Source organism: Octopus sinensis, linkage group LG5, assembly GCF_006345805.1.
Source record: "Octopus sinensis linkage group LG5, ASM634580v1, whole genome shotgun sequence".
Lineage (NCBI taxonomy): Eukaryota > Metazoa > Mollusca > Cephalopoda > Octopoda > Octopodidae > Octopus > Octopus sinensis.
This window is the reverse complement of record NC_043001.1, coordinates 98534828-98556418: the sequence shown is the minus strand read 5'-3', so window position 1 is coordinate 98556418 and position 21591 is coordinate 98534828. Positions and strand designations below refer to the sequence as shown.

The window sequence follows — 21591 nt, the reverse complement described above, 5'->3', positions numbered from 1 at the left end:
ACTCCTTGCACTCTAAGGGGCACAGGTCACATTCATGGCATGACTCCTGGATGCCCCTCTGCTTCCACATTTTAACCAATATAATCTGGGGTGGTCGTGGTGCTTTAGAGTCAAGATACCTTAGACTTTGTAATCACTTTGGTCTAAGTCATGGGGTAAACATAAGGTAAATTAAGAGAACCTGAGAGCTGTTTCATGAGACTGTAGATAAATTTGTTCACAACACTCACGCCTCTATGGCAAAGACTTCCTCTGAAAATAAACTACCAAATATCTCAGTTCTGCAGATGTGGGCTTCAAGTGTTTTCACGACAGAGTTTAAACAGAATCACTTGTTTTGATGAGAGTGAGTGGAGTATGATATCTGGTCTCATAACTACTCTTGATTTCTGGATGAAATCGCATTCTAGGTTTGCTTTGAACTCTTAATTCATCTGCTTCATCCAGTAGACCCTGCTTCAAAGATTCAATTGGCAAGGTGGTTTCCTGGCTACACTCTTTTGACTCATTTTCCTTCTCAATACAAATTGCATGCAAGATCTCTTTAACTCCTTAGCATTTTAATAGGCCATATCTGGCCCAAATTATTCTATCTTCTTTTTGTTCGAACCATCCGAGTCCAGCCTCTCATACCTATCCAACAAGGTCATTCTAAAATTAAACAAATACATCATTGAAATCTCTAAAAACTACAAGATAAAACAATTAATCCAAAACAATATGAATTGATAAACATTATATATTGACAAAGCAACCCAAATGCTTGATTGCACCTCCATGTATACTTCCATTGGGCTAGAGCTACTTTGCACAAAATCAAGATGTTTCCCTTGGTTGAGTAGGAATGCAAAGTTATCCAATTTTTTCCCCTTCACTAGGTTTGTATTTGAGGGTAGGTCATAGACAGACCTGAATATGAAATAGACTAAAAGGAGCTATGTCCTATATAATTCCAGCTGAGATTTCTTTGAAGTGCACTCTCCCACATTGTCCATTGTAATTGTTAGCCTTGCTGGGCTGCCTTTTCGATTCTCTTGGCTTCCTCTTATATTAATTTGATTTTCTTTTTGTCTGAACACAACGCCACTGATTCAAGTCCCTGACTAATGATCTGTGTGTATCTCATTTCTCTAAACTTGAGGTTCTACTCTGCTGCATCCACCACCTCCTGAGCCTTCCATTCTCTACCAGTTCTTAACCAATCTTGAACCCCTGAATCTTCAAGCATACACAAGAGCCTTGCTTTTCTACACTTGTACCCTTTCACAATGAACGTTAAGGAAAGTAGTCAGCCACATCACTGAAGCTAAATGGGTTACCAAGCCATTTGCTTATTATTCTTGGCCTCCATCATTTCCACTGTGCTAGTGCTGATATTGTATACCAGCAAAAGCCAGAGAAGATTTGGTATCAGCATGAACTGGAGGCACCAAACTGTATTTGTATGACAATGTCATACAAGTGGCAATTTCGTAGGAGACATTAGAATATCAATGTTTTGTGGCAGCTGTTCTGACTATGCTCCAAGTTCAAATCCAGGCATGGCTTACTTGGGTGATAAACTTAATCCATTGTGTGGTTTAACATGCATGCCTTTAGTGGAGTCCATTTGCTTGAAAGCACTTTGGCCTGAGTACTTGTAAATGAATGGAGGATATCTTCTGGCCTCCCAGAAGCCTTGGAAGTCCAGGAAAGGGACATGGGCACTGCCTTCCCACCTGAAAGGGGAAAAAAAACATAGCACTCTTCCACCAACCCACTTATTTTTTGTAGTGCTGGTGAGTGATAGCAAACTGGTGTTCTGTTAATGCCAAAAGGATCATAATCATGTGGGTCCATAAAGAAAAACTATCATCAAATAAATAACACTAACAAGAAAATAAAGAATAATGAAACAGCAGTGAAGAGAGGAGGTACAACTGTGAGGTTAAGAAGTTTACTTTGCAACTATGATTTCAGACCAAATCCCAATGTGTGGGTCGCTGTGTTCTTCGAATTATTGCCTTGGTTTGACAAAAAACTTTGAGAATTGAATTCGGTTGTTAGAAAAATATGTAAAAGCTTGTTGAATGGGCTATCTTTGTTCTCAAGTAGCAAGCTTGATCTGTGGCTTGATTTAGTACCACCCTGGATATTGAGTGCCTTTAGCAAAGCCCTAACTGTAGCATGGAGTATGAGAGTAACATTTTCCTTTTAGTCTAAGGCCCTGAAAACTAAAAGTAAAGTGTGCTGCCATTCCTTATTTGACGAAGTAATCAGAAAGAAAATTAAAGGAAAAAAAAAAAAAAAACCCAAAACAACGACATAAGTTAGTGACTAGCAAACTTTTTAGTCTTGAGGGAGTTTTTTTTTCTTAATTCCTTTTTTTTTGATTTTTTTTGCACATAAATCTTGTCTTTTGATACAAAGAATAAGATAAAACTTGGGATTAACCTAAGAGATTCCTAAAGGTTGGTTTGTTTCTTCTTTTTTTTTTTTACATCATGAATAGAAGCTTAAATTACCCTATAGTTTATTGTACAAGACTAGGTTAAATTTCTAATAGCCAAGATGGGACTAGAAATTGACAGTCAAGAAAAAAAAAAGTTATAAGAGGAAAGTACTTGGGGCAGGAAAAGAAACAAAAGTTCTTGAGAGAAATTTGTTTTTGTTTCAAAAGACAAGGAAAACACATATGATATGTCCATAAATTAAAAAATAAAATAAAACCAAAGGGTGTGAATGTGTATGGAAAATTTAAATTAAAACTATTATTCAGGTTTTTTCTTCACTTATTTTTCTTCACACCATTCATTTTCCTTCCGCACCTACAATAAAAGAAATAAATAAAATGAACACTCATTTGTATATAAAAAAAAATATGTAAATATATTTTGACTTTGGTACAAACAACCACGATGTCGTGTCTGACAAATATTGGGTTTACTAGTGAATATACTTGAAGTGGCTTTCTGTGTTGTGTTGCAAAACTGTAGCTAATAACATTAGCATTTTGATGCTGTGTGTGCAAGCGAGCAAGATTTTATGCTGGAGGTGACAATAATATTATGCTAAGTTGCTAATGCATTTATTATGTTGCATGTTGCAATAAGTTGGCTGATTGGTAGAATCATTAGAGCATTTCAATTCAGCTCTTTATATTTGGAGATCAGCTTTGCATTCCAGCTCACTGGGCTTGACAAAATAAAGTACAAGTACTGAGGTTGATGTAATTGACAAATCCCTCTCCTCAAAGATTGTCAACCTTCTACCTAAATTAGAAACAATTATGTAGTTACAGTGAAGTGACTACCACAATATTCACTTTCTCAGCAGGCTCTATTATGAGTTTACTAACAGCCAACGCACTGAAATATCTGAGAGCAAAGTTTGAAATTAATGTCTTAATGATACACAAACCCATCAGTTATTGTATTATAGAAAAAGACAAGACAGAAAAGTGTTAAATGATAAAACTATTGTTACCTGTTCCTCTTCTGCAGGGGTGAAATCGTTTTTAATGTTAAATGTTTTGCGTATCTCATCAGGAGCTTTGCCTTTGATCATATTAGCCACTGTTTTACAGGTAACATCAAGAAGTCCCTTGATATCCAAATAATTAGCAGCCTGAAATAATATGAACAAACAGTGATTAAATTAGAAATTACAGAGCAAATGGCAAGTACTATTTAATACATACATGCAAAAACACACCCATAAAAGAACTACAATGTGAATATTAATTAGGCTTGTCAAAGTGAACCAGTTCATAAATTAAATGTCAGTGCAGCAGTAGATGTGATAAAAACCATAGCATGTCAACTCCCTACCATCACAACCAACTACTAATCAATATTTTAATATTTGGTGCAACTAGTGACAGTAAGTAAATAGATCTTTGTTGGTTTTGACAGAGTATTCAGTTTTTTCTACAACTAAGCTATCTGCTCATTGCATTATGAGTTCATACCTCGTAGAATTCAAGCTGTAATTACTGCCAAAGACGATCCTACCCCATATTAAAATTAATTTGTTTGAAATTTTAAGGTGTTTTCATTATTTTATCCAACCCCTGTATATGTACGTGTGTGTGTGTGGTGTGTGTGTGTGTATAAATATATACATACATACATGCACAATGGGCTTTGTTAGTTTCTATCTACCATATCCACTAATAGGACTATAGTAGAGGTTGCTTGCCCCAGGTGTCATGTAGTGGGACTGAATGTGAGACAACATGATTGGGAAGTAAGCTTCTTAACGACACAGCCATGTCTCTGCTGTATATATGTGAATTACAGGTAAACCCATCTGATGGGTTTCCAGTCTCCCATGCTTCAATTTCACTCAGAGAGCTTGGATCAACTTAAGGCAATGATAAAGTACACTTGCTTAAAAGGCTACACTGTGAGATTGAACTCATGACTTAATGATTGTAAAGTAAAGTTCTTAAATACAAGGTCAGGATATGACCTTGTATAACTACAGAGTTGTTATATACAAGTAACTTCACAGTGAAATACTAAACGTCATGTAAAACACTGGAGTGGGAGGAAAAATGGAAAGCAAGCAGCACTTGCATGCAAAGTGCAAAGAAATGCTTCTTACATTATGGAAGACAATGCACCTGTGCTGGTGGTATGTAAAAAGCACCCAGGAAACACTACTAAGTTGTTGGCGTTAGGAAGGGCATCCAGCCATTGAAACCATGCCACAACAGACAGTTGGAGTCTGGACAGCTCCATGTCAAATCATGCCAGCATGGAGAGTGGACATTAAATGATGATGATGATGATGAGTTATCTCAAGATTTAGAATGAGAAGAGACACCAGAAATTTGAAAATACACAAGGAAAAGTTCTCAAGTGAGGTCTTTACTTTTGTGAAAGACTGGACAATAGGTTACATGATGTTATTAGCTAGAAATACACTCATTGTAACAGGAATAAGCTTTCGAGAGTCCAGAACTGAGGAAATTAGCTAGTATTTTTAACTAACAGCAGACATAAAATGCTAAAACACAAGATGGTGAGCAAAATGCCAGAAAAGTTTAAGAAATTACAGATGAAAGAAGTGGAATTTATATAGTAATAATAAGAGCACTCAGAGAGCGCAAACCTTCGCCAAGGCAACACTAACATCCTCTCAACAATTAGTTGGAGATGATTTTTAAAATGATAATATCTGAAATATTTGACTGCTCACACAAACGAGAATACTAAAAATGAGCCCAACCGCTCTCAAAAATTAAGTAAAAAAGACAGAAAAATAATCCAGAATCCTTGTCTGGTATCTGATCAATCCCAATGGTAGTCATGGAATATGTTGGTGGGTGTGTGGGCCGTGTTTGTAATGTGTGTGTGTGTGTTGTCTGCAGTGGGAACAGGCAGTTTTCTCTATGAAGACCTTTTTTAGTCTATCCACTGATAAAATGTCTTTATGACCATTAAGGTCTACAGTGAAAAATTTATCCGTGTGTGAAAGAAAATGGAAAGGACCTGCATACAGTGCTGTTAACGCAGGTTTAACAACATCGTTGTGCACAAAAATGTGAGTCAAAGAAGTAAAGATTCCTTCAAAGTATAGCTAAAAATGCAATTGTCAAGTAGGTAAGAGGTTTTAAACAGGAGCAACATATTCAAAGTTGCTAAAGCTAAAAATTGTCGAGGATAAATTAAATTTATTATTGTTACTAAATATGTTAGTGCTATTTGATTTCTGAACGGTTTTGCTGCTGTTTAATTTCTTAATCCATCAGTTTCTAGTAAGATAGAGATGTGAGTAAAATTAATAACAGAGAAACAAAAATCAAACTTTGGAAATAGCAACGCCACCAAAATTTACGTGGAAATCATGTGTACTTTCAAGGGAGATAATCAGAGAAAGACTTGAAAGTCCATAACATCGTAATACTTCATGTGCAGCAAGTATAACAAATAATCCAGAATCCTTGTCCAGTACTGGATTGATCCCAAAATCTAATCAGTTTGTGCCAGTCACGAGGCCAAACATCCCTAAAAGTTTCATCAAAATCCATCCAGTGGTTCTCGAGATATCTTGTCCATGGACAAACAAACATGACTGAAAACAATACCTCCGCCTTTGCTAAGGCAGAGGTAATAAAAAGAAAAATCATATGCTAATAACCAAAGAGAGTCTCCCCACCCAAACAATGTAAGAAGAATTCCAATATTATCAGTACTGAATATGCTACATCAAAATGGGAGCGAGTCTCTGATGTAAATTTAGCAATATTGCTTGAACCCTAAACTCCTGATGAAGTTGTAGAGTCACCATTGTGACAAATTGTATACCAATTTTCTCCATCTGCTGTGGTCACAGCAAATGATTCACCCTTCTTGGTTGTTTGTCTATCATTTTCTTTTCAATCTACCTCTCCACAGCCCCTTGAAGAATGGTTTTTGCAAGGCTACTGGATCTTGCTATAGGGCCTGTCTCAGCTTCCTATTTTTCATTTTTCTGAGATCTTAAAGGAGAACAATAAATTAGTAGAGGGTTTTGTGAACTCAGTAATTTGAAATTAGATGCTACCACAACCTAGGCATCTTGTATTACATCTCAAAATATTTAGTAATGTAAAAATCTTAAGGTTTTCCAACAGTGACAAATACAAGCCATAAATTCTGTGCACACATGTAAAACAGCACAGAATATACTTTCCACATTTAGACAAATTATTCTTTAATAAACTAATTTTTGTTTTCTTTTTACTGTAGAGGGTATGTAAACAAAATAGTTCAACTCACCAAAATCAATTCAAACAGAGTACCCTGGTCTACCTTCAAAAACTCTGTATCCCAGGAACAAATGTCATCTGTCCTTTTTTCTTTATTCTCATCATCCTCAGGAGGTGGAGGATCATCCCGGTGATATGTACACCATTGAATCACCTTTTTCAGGATGGCAGCATTTACATTGGGCAATGGGACAGCTTCTTCATCTTCATCATCAACGCCGAGATCTAGTAAAATATAATATATTCTTAGATAAAATTGGAGCTGTCACGAAAACATATCACATGTTGAAGTCAAACCTCATTCATCTAATGTTCAACATATTGAAGCATTATTTTACAGTTGGTTGTCCATCCCTGAATTTCAAGAAAGGCAATTTCTTTTAACCCCATACCTTCCAAAGTGCAGTGCTACAAGGCAATTATTGACAAGGACTGTTAAATATAATTTTTCTTTTTTTTAGCTTAATGCTTTCCATGCAAAACAAGGTATGAAAACATTCACACACAATAGGTTTCCATAGAATTTTCATCTATCAGATGACATTGGCTGGCTCAATGCTACAGTACAAGACATTTGCCCAAAGTGCTGTGCAGTGTGATAGAACTGGAGATCATGTGGTAACAAAATGACCTCTGTATCTATTCTTTGAAATAAGTTTTTTTGCTTTCTTCATCCATCACCTTTTCTTGAAAATATGCACAAGTGTTCAACAGCCAAAAGCATTGAAAGGTATGACTTGATCTCGATAAATCATATGATAATTGATAAGAAAAGATCCTATAAAATTTTTTTTGACAAAAATTTAATCAACTTCCTTTTTTCTAGTAGTCAACTTCTTCCTTCACTGGTCTAATGAAGAGAAAAAAAATCCCTCTTGTCGCAAAAATATTATTAAAAAAATACAACCATCTTGCTCTAAAGGAGCATACATAAGGACATGATGTCATGAACTTCTATTTTGGTCTGGATAAATGAAATTCCTTTGCTCTGCCAACTAAATAGTTTAACAGGTCACCCGTACAGCAAATACATTTTAGCTGTTGTGCTGACATTTTGTGCATTTTAGAATCTCATTATTCTTATATTCAACCTCATCAATTAACTTCCGAGAAAGCCATGATATACTACACAGTAAACCGATATATTATAAGCCAGCACTTCATATGTAAATTAATTGAATGCACTGAACTGTTGTAAGTCACTGCCATTATTCATGAACAATCTTAATTTACAGCTGCTTACCAGCTCAAAAACTCAGAAAACTTTATGAAGATGTCAGTAATTTCTGAAATTGAAGTAATTGCTAAGAATACATCATCACTTAACGCCTGCTATCCATGTTGGCAAGCTGCATCAAACTCCAGTCTGATTTAGCATGGTTTCTATGGGTAGATGCGCTTCCTAAATCCAACCACTTTACAATGTGTGCTGGGTACTTTTACATGGCATTGCACAGGCACTTATGTGGTACTGCCACAAGTGCTTTTCATCACCAGAGGGACCGGTCTCAATGCTTCTGTTGCAGAGTATGGTTCTTCAAGATGCCGAACCTTTCAGGTGAGATGACAAAGGACCATTGTTTATGTAAGTCAATGTACCCAGATAAACCCTTTAGCATTCAAATTATTCTGTCAAATGTAACACTTATTTATTTACAATGTCTTGAATTTATCCTACATTATATTGAAGCTTCCAGATTTCAATGATGTGATTGTACAGTTTTTAGGCTAATGTTGTAGGGTCCATGTGAGAGGCTGGATCTGGCCATTTCAAACATATAACAAGAATATTTTGGTTGGATATGGCTGGTTTATCCCTTTCGTTACCAACCTAGCTGAAACCAATTGGGTTCTGAGTACAAATGTCTTGTTTTCATAAGTTTTGAATTAAAATTTTCCACCAAACCTTAGTCACAATTTATGTTCCTAACACTAGCTGAATAACTAGGTTATTTTCCTAAATTCTTTGTTACATTTAAAGTAATTGAAAAAAACACAGAGCATATCAAAATAACTACATTAACGAAAGGGTTAAATGCTAGAGGGTTAATACACTCACTAACAATAATAGCAATAAAAACAATGTTGTTGTAGAAAGTCAGAGAAAGGTAGCTTGGTGCTGAAGAGATCCAAATGATTATTAAAACTAGTTCGGTTGAGAGCCTTTTTATTTTTTCATATATATATATCTTTGTTCATTGTGAGATTGTATATGAAGAGTATATTTAATTTCTATTAATTTCTTACCCGTATATTTAATTTCTATTAATTTACATAATACCGAAAACCAACATTACAGCTAACATGTTGGTAGTTTATAAAAACTTCCAAAACATATATGTCAATGATGGCGTTGAACTTAAAACACTAGACAATTTTATACTAATGTAATTTTATAACATTTGAGTTAAGTATTTATTTAATCCCACTTTCTAATTATTTACAGTATTTTGACTTGGCACAGGTCAGAAGTATAGGAGTAGATTCATTCAAGTAAAAATACTTCAAGGTGGTATCCCAGCATGGCTGCAGCCTAATGACTGAAACAGGTAAAAGATTAAAGATTATTAAGGTGGCGAGATGGTGGAATTATTAGCACATTGGATAAAATGCTTAGTGGTATTTCTTCTGTACTTTTTTTTTAAAGCCTGTTACAACTTTTTCTGTTGGTCTCTTTTGTCGAACTGCTATGTTACAGGGACATATACACACCAGCACTGGTTGTCAAGCAGTGGTAGGGGACAATCAAAGACATACATGTAGATATATATATATATATATATATATATATATATATATATATATATATTATATATATATATATATATTCTGAGTTCAAATCCTGCTGAGGTTAACTTTGCCTTTCATTCTTTCAGATGTACAAGTAGCGTAGTTGATGTAATCCACTAATCCCCTGCTGCTAAAATTGCTGGCCTTATGATGTCAAAGTTAGAATTACTATTAAGATTATGGTAACAGAAGAGTGGTTGACGGCAAAATAAACGATAATAAATTACTTTGCAGAATATAGTCACACACCTTTATGTTTGGACTCCTAATCCAGGTGAGGTTCATATTGCTTTTCATCTTTCTGAAGGTATTGAAATTAAATACCAATCAACTACAGCAGTCAATCTAATACTGATTATCCATGCCCCACCAGCAAAGGTGTGGCCTTAGTTAGAAATTATGATTACTATGAAAGGTGGTGGAGGGACAGAAACATTTGGTTCAATGGTCCTACAGTTCTGTCAATTCATTGTACTGGATTGGTACACTTTTTAATTGACCTAGAAAGGATGAAAGACAAAGTTGACTTTGGTGGGATGTGAACTCAAAACACAGAGAACTGAAACAAATGCTGTGAGGCAATGTTTTAACTATCGATTTATGCAGTTGGGTTACCTAACAGGAAAAAAATTTAACCCCAGGTTTGTTCATATGACTACACATCTAGACTCACAAATGTATGCATTGAGTGTATAAAAATATAAATATTTACGTAAGGTGCCAACCAGTGGGATTGAACCTGGAACCAAGAGGTTGTGAAGCAGATTTCTTAAAGACAGGATCAAGACACCTCATACAAAAACTAGGTGATAGTCACAGAAATGCAAGCCAAAATATTCAACTTACAAATGATAAAGGACTAAATAACAAAACAGAAAATATCTAACTGAAGGATAATTATTCTGATTGTAAATGCAGTTTAACAAGAATTTTACCACAAAGAACTTGAAACAATTATTGATAATCTAAACAAAGGAAAAGCAATAGGTTTTCACACAGAGCTAAAAAAATTCTCAACTGGAGACAAATATAGATGCTCAAACTCTTTAACAGTTGTCTCCTAAGACATAAAATACCAGAGGTGTGGAAGTAAAGCCAAGCTAATCATTGTTTCAAAACCATGTATGAAACAAAATGTATCACAAGCAAAAAGCTTTTTGAATTACTTCTAAATAGGACCGCACCCATTTTTGAATGGCCTCTCATCAAAGAACAAGCCAGATTCCATCCGGGAAAGCCACATATAGGAAAAGTTCAAAAACAATGTTCAGAGTTCAATTCCACATACTCATTGCTTGTATTTCACTTCATCTGGATTAGTAAGTGCCAGACAGATAATGATACTGATTTAACCTTTTAACATTGTCAAATGTAATGCTTATTTATTCACATCGTTTTATATTAATCATGCATTATTTCACTGCTTTGAGGTTTCATTGATGTGATTGTTTAATTTTAGAATTACATTGTAAGGTAGATTAGAGATGTCAGATCTGGCCAGTTTGAACAGAGAACAGGTAGAATATTTGGACTGGATATGACAAGCTTAAATGCTAAAGGGCTAAACATATTTGTGTGAGGAAGCATATCTTAACTTCTCCATTTGGCAATTGAAATCACACATATACAGCTTCCATAAACTTAGTTTAACTGGCTATACCAGACCTTCTTGGCAAGACATACTTTATTTACAGGAAAGCCTCCAAATTGCATAGTAAATCATGGGTTTTCTCAATTTATGACTTTCATGAGAATATAATCAATATATGTGCCAGCAGCAGCAGCATTAGAAAAGAAATACTAAAAGGTTAATTACATATTTTAGACAATTTTCCAAAAAATTGAGATTAGAAAACAGAAATAAGTTACATTTACCTTCTAACATAGTTTTTATTGTGACAGATTGTTTAGCAATCTCCACATCAACTTCAAACGTTTCACCATCAGAACTTTGCAATTTGATGTTAGGCATCTAGGAATAAAAATAATTAAACAGAATGTATGTTTGTGTGTGTGTGTATATATATATATATATACATATATATACTTGGAAATGGATGCGTTGCACTCAAATAATAATATATATACATGCATATATGAGTACAGGATGCCACCAATGGTACAAATAACATGAAATATGTAAACACACACACACATATATATATATATATATATAAGAACTGTAATACATATGTATTACACTTGTAAAGCCTAAAATACAAATGGATATTAACATTGTAAAAAACATGTAAATTTGCAGCAGTTTAAGCCTTTGCCTGTCTATTGTATCTAATGATGTACATTCCCCATTTCTTTTCAACCACCAGTGTAACTTAGAACTTATGAAAGGAAAACTTCATATTATTCAGAATGTATGAAACAAAGGCAAACTTAAAATATGAAAACACATAGATATTTAAGACAATCTTATGAAAATACTTTGGGCTGGCAAAGCTTAAGAAAATAAGGAAAGCAAATATAAAATGGTAAAAAGAAAAGACTGCATACTTTTATAATATATATATATATTATAAAAGTATGCAGTCTTTTATATATATATACACACACACACATATACATTATCAAACAGTTTAGTAGGATGACGCCACATAAGTAAGTTTCAGATATAGACTAAGATCTGATAAAGCTATTTTTCTGAACAATTGTGAAATGCATGAAAATGCACAAATCATTTGTCAAAATTTTAACTTACAAAATTATTTTAAAACACTCTATAACAGTGGTTCTCAACCAGGGTCCATGTAACAAAATAGTAAATTGAGGATCCACAATAGTATTTTAAGGGCCCCTGAAAGAATTTTACTTCAGATATATGCATTACAAGAAATAACTAGGTTTCTTTCTCTAACATTTTACATAGTTCAATCTACACAAGTTAGTGTGTGAAAACAAATTAGGAACTTCGAATGAAGTTTCTATAAGACTAGCTTTTAAACATCGAATGGCTATGGGGTCCACCGGAATAAAATAGCAATCAAAGGTGTCCATAGATAAAAAATGGTTGAAAAGCCCTACTCTAGAACAACATCCTTGAAACACTAGAAGACAGGAATAACTGCAGTATCAAACGCCGCCGCCGTGGTGATCTCATTCTTGCTCACAACATCATAAGCGGAAAGTGTAACCTCTCGAAAGAGCTGTTGTTCACTCCTGCTCCAGAGTGTTGGCTGCGGGGTCACTCCGAAAAGCTCTATTTGTGACGATTTCATCTCAATCGAAGGAGAGGGGCTTTCTCTGTGGAATAAGCTGCCGGACAAGATAGTGAAGATGCAGACGACCGCTCGGTTCAAAGTCTCTCTTGACCAGAAATGGCCTGAACTCTTCACATGAACACCCTCCCTGCACATAACTCCATGTCCCCCTACATGGCCTTGCTTTTTGAGCCAAAAAATTAACTTAACTTAAACACCGAAGACAATGCAGGGATGTCCACCACACCACCAATGTTGGTGCAAAGAAATAACTGTAACATTCAGTCTGAGTTCACTTTACCTGCCTCCACTGTAGCCGCCACCAAAATCTATCACACCTGACTGAAGGGGGAAAGACAGTAGATAAATAACCTTAGATATACTCCTAAAAAGTTGAGATATCTCTGGTTGGAATGCTTTTTATTATACATCTATTTAATCAGGATCAACCTAGAGTTGAAGAATACCAACAGACATAAAGAGTGCAAGTTCACACTGGTACACATTCAATACAATTCACAACTGCAGGTCAAAATGCACAGTATGATTTTCTGCCAATCAGAAGAATGGTAAATCTGACACAACAGATCTGTGAGTCACATCTATTGGCTACTGACAATCTGCCTGCCATAGATATACTCAACCATATAAAGATATGGTATATATGGAACAGATAAGTGTGTCATGTTTACTATAGTTCACTAACTACCTGCATAACTACTTAATGACCTGACCTACCACCACAGAATATCACCATTAACTAATACTTTTACTAATACCCTAATAAGCTTTACTTGTAAGCTTTGGATTGTTAAGAGACCACTAAACATTTCCTCTTCATGGGGCTACTCAACAAAAATGTAAAGAAACAAATGCCACATTGCATGCTTCAGGTTTCAAGAAGGGTTTTGAGTTCAGCTGCTTTTATTTTTTTCCATGCTAGGTATTTTCACTTTATGGTGGAAAGTAAATCCATAGACTAAATGCAGTCTATGTAAAGCCATGGACTAAATGCAGTCTATGTAAAGCCATGGACTAAATGCAGTCTATGTAAAGCCATGGACTAAATGCAGCAGCATGGATAACATGTGACAACTTGCTGACTATTTAGCTTGTATGCTGGAATACTTTCACCTCAGTCACCAGTTAAAACTGTTCTTTATTATTTAATTTACACAGGTATAATGTCCATCATTTTAAATGTTTCCACATCTGTAATAGATCACATCACCATTCCTACCAACTCCAAGTTATCTTTTGTGAGGCCTAACTCGTCATAGATCTCTCCCATTATAAGAAAATACTTTTTTATCCGTGTGTCATACATTCACTTCATAAGAACATATCAGTATATAATATTTCTCCTGTACATATTCACTGATATCTTAGGTACTCAACCATTTTCTCAGCTCACATGTGCCCCAAGAAAGTCGCTGATTATATGACTATGGATATGCTGTTTGGTAATACTGATCAAGTTATTAGATTTGTTTTCTCTTTTTACTTGTTGAGTGGAGGAAATGGAAATGCCCCTGATCCCTGCAAGTTCCCCTGAGACCAGTGAGCTTGATGTTAATACATCATTTAAAATACTGCAGGTCAACAACTGTAGGAAAAACATGACCAAGAAGAAGATTCCAGAAAGCTGATATTCTGGGAAGAAGGGACTGAGTATAATGAAAATAGTGGGGTCGAAAAGACTTGGATGTACCAAGAGTAACAAGAGGTGGAGGGAGCATGAGTGATGGAGGTACAAGTTCCAAGGAATAGAGGCCCCTGAAGTATAAAGACTGCAAGAAAACGCTAATGCATGGACAAATGACAAGGGTATGTTCTAGCCACTATCATATTGATATGGAAGTCAGTTCGGAGGCTGAGTGCTGCGACCTACTTTTGTGATCTGGCATCAGGGAGACAGGTAGATCTTTTGTCCTGTCGGTTTTTGGGGAGGTTTATGTATTCGGAGGAGACCTTTGGCCTTTTTCCGGTCAAAGAAAGTTCGAGAAACCACCCCTTTAAAACGCGACGCGCTGGGAGTTTGGCGGTCAGTCGGAATCGGCAGTTGGGATTGTAGGCAGTCGGCCGGCAGTTTTGGCCAGATACTGGAGTGATACGGACGGTCAGCCAAGAAGGTGGCGATGGCGAAGGCAGCTACATCGTTGAGAAAGACAGACAGGCAGTGAGAGGACTGAGAGCGAGAGAGAGAGATTACGGCGGATAGAAGGCAGTGGCTATTATGGTAGTAGTTTCTGAAATTGTTGCAGACTGGAAAGAAATGTTCGGTATAGTTTTGTTTGTGTCTTTTGGTTGTTCTATTTTGATGTGAAATGTAAAAGAAAAAGAATTGACGTGGTGAAAAAAAGAGTTGTTAAAGAAAAAGAATTGATGTGTAAAAAAAAGAGAGAAGGAAGAAGTTCTGAATTAAGGAAAAGAGAAATGTAAAAGAAATGAGATTGTGAAAAGAACTGTGTCGTTGAGTTGTGTTAAAGACTGTTGAAAAAGAAAGAGAAAGACATTATTTGATTTGAACTGTTGTCTCTGAACTGCTTTGATTTGTTGTTTCCTTGTTTTCTTGCATGTATTTTCTTTGATGTTGTAATGATTGTCATAAACTGTTGTTAAACGTAAGCCAATTGCCTTCCGCCGTCTCTCTCTGAAGCTCTTCCTGCTGCTGTTGTTGTTGTTCTCTCCGGTTGCCGGGTTTGCTGCTACTTTCCCCCACCGAGTCCTCTCTTTCCGTGGCGAATTCCCCGAGCAACTGGGCCGGTGCAATCGTCGTCGCTCGACTTGGTAGGGTCCCGGGTTTCCGAAGAGTTTGAGTGACGGCAGGTGGGATACGTAACAATATTAACAAGAAAACAACTTTAATGTAACAACAAATAGTCAATATTTGAAATACTGATTTCTAAGACACACCCCAACCCACTGTGAGTGAGGAAGAAGTCAATTCTATTGACTGCAGAAGTGACACTGACCTCATCTTTGCCTTCCACAATGTAAAACAGCTTTTCTCAACCTGGGTCCATAGCAAAGTTCAGTGGGACCACATAACTACCTTTAAAATTCACACACAAAACATACATGCTCACATACAAGCATTTTCTATATCTTAAGTACTGCTATGACATAAAAAACAAACAAAAATGTTTGAAAATTTATTACTAGTGAATAAAGCAACAAGTTGGCTTTGGAATGCCTTGTATGAATTAAATAGGTTACTGCTTTTGAAGTTCATACATCTGGTGGCAATCTCTAAGGTAATAACTTTGGGACAACATTGTAATGTTTCTGAATGGTATGCAGTTTAGAGAGAAAATCCTAGCAACCAAATGTGGCATATCCTACCTTTCATATATATTCAAGGAGCTAAATTTACTGAACAAACAGCTACAAAAAGAAAGAAAGAAAAAAAAAAACCCTTTAATTTGCAAAGAAGTTACAAGTGCTTTCCTTGAAAACCTACCCATATTACTGAAGAGGAGCTGTAAGACAATGATATTTTAGTGCCCATTGAAGATGAAGAAACTGCACAATGATATGGAACCTAGGTTTAAAGATGATCTGGAAATGGACATTCCAAGGTAGATTTATATGGGACAAATGCAGCTGATGATATCTGACTACAAGAAAAGCCTTACTAATTTGCAGAATAATTTAACTGAAGTTTAATTATGGACTCAATAACTTAGGAACAAATAGTGAAACTGATACAGAATTATTATTGCTTGAACAGGGGAGTAAAATTATATTTCATTGCCCTCCCCCACTAACTTCTTACTCAGGTTAGTTAGGTTTTAGCTGAGTATATTTCCTACTGTCAATAGTTTGCAATCAATTAGAAAATGTAAGTGGAGATGATCTTTGTCTCTAACAACCACAAGACCCTGGAACTATAAAACTTGCACAACTGCATCAGCTACAAAGAATTTCACCGAATGAATATGGTAAAAAAAGAAAAGAAAAGAAAAAAATGGTAATATGGTATATATATATATATATATATATTTATTTATTTATTTATTTTGCTAAAGGATTTTGCATTTGTGCTCATAAAGCAATTTTTGTTCTTTAGAACTTATTAAATTTTCTGTACGTCAGAAAATTTTTATGCATGTTTTACACACACAATGTATGATTATAAATAGCTGTTTTATTGAAATCGCTAAATATTTTAGCTTTTGATAAATAAAGTTATAGAGCATAAATGTACGATTAATAGACTGATATTTTTATGGAGTTTATTAGATTAAATTGTAGAAAATGGGTCACCTTTGAAAAAGATTTTTAAAAATGTATATTATAAATTTTTGATCAAAAATTGTTTTCATTACAAATGATCAATTCTTAATATTCATAGAAATATATTTCCTGATTATAAAACTAATTTAAAACAATTTTTACAAAAGTGATTTGTTTCTGTGATTAACCATTGCTTACAAAACTGAAATACTTTTTTTTTTCCTCACTAAAGTGTCTAGGGGACCCCACAGATAAATGAAAGATTCCAAGGGGTGGGGTCATGAGTTTTGGTTGGGAATCACTGAATATAAAGTACCAGTAGTCAAGTACTCAATGATCACTATAACTGATTATTTCTTCCCCAGAAACTTCAAACTACTTCGTTTTTGTATCTGGTTTGCAAGATTTTTTTGTGTGAATTCGTGTGTTGGCTCTCCCTGGACACAATAAAACGTCAAACTAGTTCAAGTAACAATTATGTCGATCAGACAGAAAATAAATATCCCACCCAATATTCACTGTCGACAAAGAAAATACTTCACTCACGCTAGAATGACAAAGGCACGAGATTCCTTAGCAATATATATATATGTGTGTGTGTACACACATGATAAACATAAAACAAACTATACATACAGCGTGTCCTGTCAAACGTGGAGTAGTGTACAAACAAAAAAAGTATGACGACACACGTTAGAGGTACGTGTTGTAACCTGTATAATTTCTAGCACGAATTGTTTTCTTTAATTTTATCTCGCAAAAACAAAGTCAAAATTATAATCAATAATAATAACATGAATTTCTGTAACACTAACAGAAGAGCTCCAGTGAGAATAGCCAAAATCTCTATAGTTTCCCTTCCAAATATTTCACAATTCAAATAATTACCAGCTTTTATAGTGTTTGTAATACAGGTAGGGGAAAGAGGGAAGTTAAATAAAACAAATAACACCTATGATTTAAATTATTTTTATGAGCAAGGAAGCGCAGTTTTAATAAATGGAAACTCAGTGCCAAATTGGGAGAAGCAAAACTAACTAGTACCAATGCTGGTTAACATATATATATATGCGAGGCAACAAGGGAACCTCAATGTAGTCGATCTGTCAGCTAGAAACAACAGTTAAAAACGACCCACATATTCCCCCACAATGGTGTTAAAAAAAAGGAAAAGGTACATTAGATAACGTATTCCTAGATTACTCCAACTTCCAAATCACTTTCGCTCATCGGTCTGCTCAATCAGGACTGACCTAGGGCTAAACATACACTATACAAATGTAAATTTGGTTTAGTATAAACTCTAATAAAAAAAATATAGTCTGATTTAGGTACTTAGAAGGTACAAGCGTAGCCGACCGAAGCAAATTCGAACCAGTATCTAGTGGTATTTATTTTATTAGTCTCGACAACGTTCCGTTTTGATCTCTTAACTGTGAAACTGACTCAATGCTAAATCTGGAAATGATCTTGTTACAAACGGTTTAAGAAAACGAAGAGATTCAGCAGTCGCAGAAGAAATATAAATATATCAAGAACTAACCACAGACAATTCTCTATACACTTGTTCAAAGACAGGCGGGCATGTACTTTCTCTTCCGCTAAGAGCAGGGAAGTCAGTATTACCTAAAATGGCGCTCAAGGGAACACACAGACACATAGTTTTTGTATCTATTTTGCAAGGTTGTTGATGTGAAATCGTATGTCGAAACAGATGGTGTTGTATCGTAAGAGGGCCATTTTGTCAATAACTGCCATTTGACGGCAAACTGACCATCCAAGGATATATACGCTCACACACATTTAACGATGACATGATGATGGTGGGCACATAGAGATAATTGGAGTTTCTTACATGAAGCTCTAGATTATAGATAGAGTATGAGGAAGAGAGGGAGGTAAACAGTAATTTTTATGTATTAGACAGGTAAAAAAAAAAAATGGCAGGTACTACACAAACTTCAAATCTAACAAATAAGGAAAAAGAAGTTCATTAAAAAAAAAAAGAATCAGTGAATCTTAACGGAGTATTAAATTTATCCCGACCACACAATGAGTTATTTGTGAGGGCAGAAATGAAATAGAATTGTTTTTGGTTCAAATACTTGCGAGAAGAGAGACTGTTTATTCTGTATCGCGGTTAATTCAAGCCATACCTTACTGTCCAGTAGTCGAATAGAAACCCCATTATCTCTCACTTCCACCTTACGTTTTGTCAACTTTTGTTACCATAATCGATTGTTCGAGAAGTATTTCTCTTAATATGAGCCGATGGTGACAGTGACTTCGAAGTTTCGGCCTGCTTAGCTTTAATCGGACTATATATGTGTGTGAGCGCGCATTCGGTAAATGTCAACTTTCCTAGGCTGCCATTAGGTTTCATGAGAAAATTATTACAATGACGCAAAACGAAGATCATTCACCAAAGACATTTCAAGTACTGTATAGGAATGCCACACACACACACACATATATATATAATCTGAAATTTTAGATGATAGTTCTAGTCTTGATCTATACATCAATGAATTTAAGAAATTTGACAATACAATGTTGTGGATCTTGAATGTTGATAATAATGATTTCTGACATTGGTACAAAACTATAAATTCATAAATTTCAAATAAGAGGGATAGGTATATATATAGTCTAAACTGGAACTTACGTTATCTAACCAAAAGAAGATGAAAAAAATAAGTCTCCAACGAGATTAAAACTCGGAAAAGAAGTAATTAAACACTGCAAGGCAATTTTTAAAAAAATAAAAATATCTTACATTGCCAAAGTAATTAATAACAGAAAAGGTACAATTGCCCGAAGTACCAGTTATAAAGTGTCGATTATTTTCATAAAATCAGAACGATTTAATTTCAGAATGTAGAAATTCGAAACTAAATTACTATGAGTCAGAAATCTCATCAATTCTGTCAATGAAAATATTTAACCATTTAATTATTTTCGTTTGCCAAAATGTATTCAATTCTTCTATGATTTAATATAATAGTGATGTTCCTCTCACATCAAAAGTTTCCATGAAATTTGTTTTCTTTTTTTAAATAGTCACATCAACAGTCGATAGCACTATGCGAAATAAATGAAGACGTTTCTGAGATGAGCACACACATACACAAATGTATTATGATAACAAGGGAAGTGGCGATGAATTGGTCAATGGAATATGGAGATCGGGTTTCGGTTTCCAACTGTAATGATTTCACTATTATTCTTTCAATGATTGCTAAAAACATTTCGTTGAGAAGACCATTAACGTTACAACATCTCGTCTTCTGACCTGCGATTTAACACTTTGGAATGGGAAGTTTTGATAAATAATAAATCATATTGGTATATAATCACTTAAAATATTTCAATATTGCGTGCGTGCTTTGGATCTTTGATACATTTTTTTTTCTTTTTTGCCATCTCACAACCGTATAGTTTTACATTTAAAAATATCTTTATATATATATATATATATATATATATATATAGCCAGCTATTAGAATGACAACAATAAAGACACGTAGCTGGTTCAGGTTATATGAAAATAACAAAAGACCAGATAAAAATAATTACAAAGGAAAATAAGAAGTCAGCTGAATCGATTCATTAAAGCAAAAATCAAAACAACGCCATATTCTAAGATATCGGTCGACTTGTGTATCTCGATATGTGTAGATTCACTTGGTCTTTAAATCGGGGATTGGTTTTAATAGTATTCAATATTGAAAACTAATACCCGACTTCAGAGTCCAAAATAGCTACCTCACCTTAACCCGTTTCTCCACTATTTTACATAGTTCTTTCTTTCTTTCTCCCCCTCTCTCCCTATATATATATATATATATATGAACATATATATATATAAATAGATACACACACATTCCAAACACAAGTACAGTATAGAAACAGCTGTAACGTACGGCAGTAAATCTATATACATGGCTAGTTTATTTTAATCAAATAGCATTTCACTTTCAAAACAGATTAATTTCAAAAAATGAAAAAAAAGGTAATGAATGAGCAAGAGACAAAACAAAGTATACATACATATATATATATATATACGAAGCTCAACAACCAAAAAAAGCCATACCTTAGAAGAGGTTTTATAACAAAATATCAATCGGTGTTGAGAATTTCAGTCCTTAAAACTGCGCTAATAAGAAGATACTGACAGCGTCCCCTGTCGACTACTATGTAATCAAGCTACTGAAGAGCAGATAACCAATTTTTTTCTTTCGTTTTATTTTAATCCTAGTCACGTGGTCGTTCTGCTTGCTAGAAATAGCAACCAGATTTCTGTCAAATCACACCCTACTATACACGCACACACACACATACATACACACACACACATACACACATACATACATACATACATACAAGCAAACACACAAACAAAGACAGAAGAGCAGTCATTTTTAAACGATGTGCTACAGATTTTTAAGAATATAATTTAATGATTTACAAAGTCTATACTAATGGTTTAGCGTCTTGAAAAACTTATAATTTTGTTAACCACGAAATTCGTGATTAATAAAACAAGTGATAGTTATCTCTATTTTTTCCAATTCTTTCTCATCCGTAATGAATTTAAAAAAAAATTTTAAT

General features: G+C 34.7%; 1 protein-coding gene across 1 annotated transcript; it reads right to left on the bottom strand.

Annotated features, from left to right (window-relative positions):
* Positions 1–1925: 1925 nt before the first annotated feature.
* LOC115211812 (S-phase kinase-associated protein 1) lies at positions 1926–21228 on the bottom strand. The gene is made up of 5 exons (XM_029780518.2): positions 21074–21228; positions 11402–11498; positions 6747–6961; positions 3466–3606; positions 1926–2807 (listed from the first exon to the last, which is right to left on the bottom strand). The coding sequence occupies exons 2-5, from the start codon at positions 11496–11498 to the stop codon at positions 2772–2774; spliced, it is 489 nt and encodes a 162-aa protein (XP_029636378.1). The 5' UTR covers positions 21074–21228; the 3' UTR covers positions 1926–2771.
* Positions 21229–21591: the final 363 nt, after the last annotated feature.

Bases quoted from the DNA above. Each gene is read 5' to 3' on its own strand.
- LOC115211812 (XM_029780518.2), bottom strand. From the start codon at position 11,498: ATGCCTAACATCAAATTGCAAAGTTCTGATGGTGAAACGTTTGAAGTT. The intron at 3,607-6,746 runs GTGAGTTGAACT...ATATTATTTCAG, and splicing joins CTCTGTTTGAATTGATTTTG to GCTGCTAATTATTTGGATAT. The intron at 2,808-3,465 runs GTAACAATAGTT...CTTTTATTGTAG, and splicing joins CCCCTGCAGAAGAGGAACAG to GTGCGGAAGGAAAATGAATG.